The 6000-nt window shown below is 40.7% G+C and overlaps 1 protein-coding gene across 1 annotated transcript; it reads left to right on the top strand.

Moving 5' to 3' along the window:
- The first annotated feature begins 962 nt into the window (after positions 1–962).
- Positions 963–5660, top strand: pcdh20 (protocadherin 20). The gene is made up of 2 exons (XM_084101743.1): positions 963–1498; positions 2458–5660. Exons 1-2 carry the CDS (start codon positions 1448–1450, stop codon positions 5053–5055), a joined length of 2649 nt encoding a protein of 882 aa, XP_083957869.1. The 5' UTR covers positions 963–1447; the 3' UTR covers positions 5056–5660.
- The last annotated feature ends 340 nt before the right edge of the window (positions 5661–6000 follow it).

Here is a 6000-nt window from a genome sequence, read left to right as displayed (position 1 = left end):
TATTATTATTAAAGAGGCACATGGGTTTAAAAATAATGATGTGCATGGATAAATAGTTTCTAATAAACTGTAATATTCCATTAAAAAAAAGGAGGAAAATTCATTTTGATTTCATGGTGATATTTGAATGTAGGTTATGTGAATTTAAAAGAAATGACATTTTTTGCAAGGCAAAAAAAAAGAAAACATACATCAACGGTTTATTTTTGAGATAAATATGTCGATCTTAAACGTCATGAGATGTAAAGTCTTCCGCGGGACTGTGTGTAATCAATCCCAGAGTTAAAGTTCAGTGTGTGTATTACTCTGGACAGTATGTTCTCAATCACTTCAGCATCTGTTGATGTGGTTAAAAATGCTCAGATTAAGAGAAGTTGATTTGGTGAAGGTTACGCTGATGCTTCATCATGTATTCTTTAACACTAATCCTCACATGATCACATGAAGTGGAAGGCAAGGAAAAACCACTATAGGGTAAAAAAAAAAAAAAGATGCAGCAAATAAGCAAGTGTTTAGTTCTACAATAATTGTTCATCAAGAAAGTGACTCATATTTACTATGAGCTTGTTAATGTATAGCTGAGTGTTAATGTAATCTCAACCGCAGGCCTGTAGAAGCGTACTTGCTTTCCTTCCATCGGGAACTTATTATTTAGTTACTGCAGTATTGATCTGTACATGCAGTATTGATCATCTGTGCTGTCTGATACATGGAATAATACTCATGCATATTAATATCCTTTTCTCTAGGGTTGCACAGTTGTGGTGCAGATATTATGGTGTGCTCTTAAAAATACTGATCTGAAGAACCTAATGAAACATCAAAACTTTTTACTCTCTATAGTAAAAAAAATAAATATTACCTCAAGAACCCTTTACAGTCAAAAAGGTTCTTTAGCATTCTATGCAGAATCCAAATAATTTACTTTATCAGTGAACACTATAATCATACACATCACATTTATGATTGTTAGCAGCTGCTTTATCCAGTGACTTACAAATGAGGAAAAGCACAAGCAATTTACATCAAATGATTATATTATATTATATTATATTATATAATGTTAAATGAATTCCAAAGTGTTGAAAAGATAATCTACATTCCTGTCATGCTGGTGTTTTCCTAACCACAAAATAATAAATCATTCAGACTAAAACTATTCCAAACGTTAAAAAAAAAAAAAAAAATGATTTGACATGCAAATAAGTTCTTCCTAGACGGCCCTCCTCCTCCTCCCACGCTGATTGGTCGCGCCGGAGCTCATTAGCATGCGGTGGGCGTGTCGGAGTGTATCGGTCAGATGAATGAGTAGAGCGCGTCAGTCGCGCGTCAGTCGCGCATCGGGCAGCGAGCGAGGAATCAGCCGCTCACAGGCGCTCATAATGCGGCTGTTACTGTGAACTCATCCCGCTCCCGTTCCCTGTGACGCCAACACTGAACGGGAAACATGTGGAACACTAACAGAGGAACATGCCTTCGCAGCAAAAGAGAGTTATGGGTAAGTTTCTTACATTCATGGAAAACTGAATTTTCATGACATCAAATTCTCTTAATAGTATCTTTGATATTTTTTAATAATATCTTTAATTCAGGATTTTTATATAATCCAAATGCATCCTAATACTTATATCAATTCTATATGTATATGAATCAAAGTCTAATAAGTTTTTGAATGGATGTTAGGATTTTGGATTATATATATATCTTTAATCCAAGATTTTTTTATATAATCCAAATCCATCCTAATACTTATATCAATTCTATATGTATATGAATCAAAGTCTAATAAGTATTTTGATGGATTTTTATAAAGATTTGTGTGTGTGTGTGTGTGTGAGAGAGAGAGTGAGTGAGTGTGAGTGTGTGTGTGTGTGTGAGAGAGAGAGTGAGTGAGTGTGAGTGTGTGTGTGTGTGTGAGAGAGAGAGAGTGAATGAGTGAGTGAGTGTGAGTGTGTGTGTGTGTGTGTGAGAGTGAGTGAGTGAGTGTGTGTGTGTGTGTGTGTGTGTGTGTGTGTGTTAACATAAATTAGTTTTGTGAGCATAAAGTATTATTATTTAGTTTGCATGTTCATTAAAAACATTTTTAATAATCATAGTTTCTGTCGAAAAACATTTGTTATTATTTAAAACTGTTACCACCACTGTCATGACCAAATTAATCAAACTGAGAGAAATATTCTATAAGCATTGAACACTGTTTCAAAGAGATTTATATAACAATATTCTTTCAGTAGTAAAATAACTATATAAATTATGTTTACCATGGTAAATAATTGGGTAAATATTCATATATTAGTGTGGACGTTGCTTTAGTCCAACCCTCTCCACATAAAATGTCAAACTGTGCCTAATGCATAATTAATCTGCATTGCTTTTTTGATTATTATGTATTCCATTTGATTTTAAAGTGATGCTTTTTTACTTATATACTAAACACTTTTTGTTGTTTATTTTCAGGGTTTGTTCATTCTCCTCTTGTACACCGCTCCTCTCTCCTGCTCTTCAAATTTCAGTCACCTCATCTATAAGATAAAAGAAGGATTATCTAAAGGGACACTCATTGGGTCTATCGCTGCGGACTTAAACTTGGGTCTTTCCAGTGATCCCTCTCGCTCGTTCAGTCTGGAGCAGAAGACGAGCAGCCAGCAGTACGTGACTCTGAACAACACGACGGGGGAGCTTTTCACGTCAGCCGTGGAGATCGACCGAGAGACTCTGTGTGCCGAGTCCCACGAGGGCCAAGGCTGCGCAATCTTCCTAGACGTGCTAATCCTTCCTCAGCAATACTTTCAGCTGGTTAAGATTAAAATCATAATCGAGGATGTCAACGACAACCGTCCGCATTTCCCCGTTGACGAAATCAGGGTTTTCGTCCCGGAAAACGCTCCTGTTAACGCCAGGTTCGCAGTTGAGCAATCAGCAGTGGATCCAGACATCGGGATTCACAGTGTTCAAACGTACTGGCTTGTTAACGACTATGGGTTTTTCACGTTAGACGTAGAGGAGAACGAAGGCGGAGAGCTGACGCCGTTCCTCATAATAACCGAGAATCTTGATAGAGAAACCCAAGCGGAGTACGTGACTGATATTATCGCTGAGGACGGAGGAACTCCGCCACTTTTAGGCACTGCCACTCTGAGGATTATCATTACTGACGTCAACGACAACTGCCCTAAGTTTACAGAGTCGCAAGTGAACGTTACTCTTTACGGAAACGCCACTAAAGGCATGCAGTTGGCTCGTCTGCAAGCCTACGACCCAGACGAGGGGGAAAACGCCTTAATCACGTATTCCTTCAGCGAACGGGTCACCCAAGAAAGCAGAAACCTGTTTCATTTGGATACAATCACTGGACTTCTTAAGCTAGCTGGGAAGATAGACAACAACACCGGAAAGCTCTACAAACTAATCGTACTGGCTAATGGGCCGACGTGTATTCCAGAAGTCGCAACGGTCACCGTTCATGTTATCCGACAGCTTTCCGGACCTCCGGCTGTTCTGCCACGTTACATCGCGTTCGAGAAAGACGGTGTTGTCAGTCTAAGTGAATCAGAGCCACCGTTTTCACCAATTGCTTTTTTTACCATCAAGAACACAGAGCCACAACCGAAGATAGAGTGTTTTCTAGAAACTACAGGTCCATTTCGGCTCGTACCTTACGAGCGCTTTAAAAACGAGTACTTGCTTGAGACCACCGAACCACTGGATTATGAGCAGCAACAGGATTATGAACTGGTCGTTGTGGTTCGTAATGCTTACGGATTAGTAGTTAATACCGTGGTTAAGGTCCATGTGTTGGACGTTAACGACAACGCTCCGGTTTTCAAGCAATCCTTCGTCGAGATCACAGTGGAGGAGAACAACCCACCGAACACGTTCCTCGTTCAGCTTCAGGCGAGCGACGCGGACAGTGAAAGCAGAGGTCAGGTTTATTATCTACTCGGTGCCGACGCTCCCACCATTTTTGCCTTGGATAAGTCAACCGGGGTTTTGTCGGTGTCCACTTCTCTTGACCGCGAGGAAAAGGAGACGTACCGATTCATGGTGCGAGCCGTCGACCGTGGGACGCCGAGAAGAGAGTCAATCGCCACTGTGATTATAACCGTGCGGGATCGCAATGACAACAGCCCTCGGTTTATCAACAAGGACTTTACTTTCTTCGTGCCGGAAAACTTTCCAGGATTCGGGGAGATTGGTGTGCTTACGGTTACAGATGCGGATGCTGGGGAAAACGGCTGGGTGGCGTTGTCAATCCTAAACGGGAGTGACATCTTCGTGATTGACACCGGACGAGGCGCGTTACGCGCCAAAACCCCTTTGGATCGGGAACAGCAGGGAACGTACTATGTGTGGATCGAGGCTATCGATGGAGGCGAACCGGCTCTTTCTTGCGTCACAATGGTGACCGTTCTCCTCCTAGATGTGAACGATAACCCTCCCACTGTTCTTTTCCCTCAGTCCAACCAATCGTTCATGCTGGTGCTTCCCAACACGCTTCCAGGAACGTCGATAACAGAGGTCTACGCGGTGGACCGGGACACGGGAATGAATGCTGTTATCGCTTACAGCATCATCAAGAGAACTGACGGAGAACCGGGATCGTTTGATATCGACCCGTACACGGGAAACATCACCTTGAGGAAAGCCTTGAACAATCGAGGTCTTTACAGTTTGTGGGTCAAAGTGAGGGATCACGGTCAGCCAGAACTGTACTCTACTGTACTGGTCAACCTGTTTGTGAATGAAACGGTTAGCAATGAGACGCTCATTCAAAGCTTATTGCCCAGAGCGGTAGATATCAATCATGGTGAGGATCCTCCGGTTAAGGAAGGGAGGGAAGGAGAACGAGTGCCAAATCCGTGTGGCGAGTTGATGATGGTATTGCTTGCGCTTACGGTGACTTGCCTCGGACTGTTTCTGACCGTCGTGTCATTGGTGACGTTTATCTGCTGCAAGAAAAGAAAGACGAAAAAGAAGAGGTCAGAAATTGAGATTCCTTTAAAACTCAACCATGAAATGGTGGACAAGATCCCAATGGAGATTTCAAACATATGACACTTGCCTGCTCAGCAAAAGACTGCCCAAACTATTCTGTTTACAATGTGTTTTGTGCATCTCTTAAGAAGTGAAGATATATTGTATATATTGTGCATACAGTATGTTTTATAACTATGATGAACTCTATAAATATATATATATATATTGAGAAGATCGCTGCAAAATATAAAGATTTTGCTCTTTGCATTTGCTGCCCAACATGCTTTTAATGTATCTTACAATGGTGCCCTCAGCAGTGTGTTGTGTCAAATTCTCGTCAAAGCTCTTTTATATGCCTGTCTTTGCATTAATCTACAGGAACGTCGTTCTCCCAATGGTTCCCGTTCAGATGTAATGCTCCTCATGTTTGTCATCACCGTGAGAAATTAATGCCACGTTGATTTCTCAGTGATTTGCAGAAGTTGTGTTTTCTGTAGGATACTAGTCTGGTGTGCAATGAATCTCTTGAGCCCCAAAATGTCTTGGTTTCTCCAACTGGTTTGTGATGAATTCTTAACATTTGTGCACTTTTTTTCAAAGAAGCTAATGCAGCATTTCTCAGATCTTGTTTCTCTGATGTGCAAGCAAAGAATTCATGAACATTAAAGTGCTTTATTTTCTTATTAATAGCTTGGATATGATGTTTTTTCATGCATTAGCAACTAAACTGGTGGTGTTTTTTTATTTTGTATTATTGCATGACTCGACTGACATAAATCGACTGGAACGCATAAATATGCACAGTCAATTTATCAAGATATTGTTCTTGGGGAATCTAAATCATTATGCGAATTCAAATACCATCTCAATGTTTGATTTGATCTCGTCTACACTGTTTACAAGTTGAAGTGCGCCTGTCTTGAAATGTCTACACATAGCATTGAATTTTTCTTAGTAAGAGATAAAATCCGAAGGGTTATCGAGAAAACGTCTTATCAGAAGCCAAGCCACAAACTTGTTTAC

The sequence above is a fragment of the Abramis brama genome, assembly GCF_963993115.1.
Source record: "Abramis brama genome assembly, chromosome: 23".
Classification (NCBI taxonomy): domain Eukaryota; kingdom Metazoa; phylum Chordata; class Actinopteri; order Cypriniformes; family Leuciscidae; genus Abramis; species Abramis brama.
The sequence above is the reverse complement of the archived record's forward strand: the minus strand, read 5'-3'. Positions and strand labels throughout refer to the sequence as shown.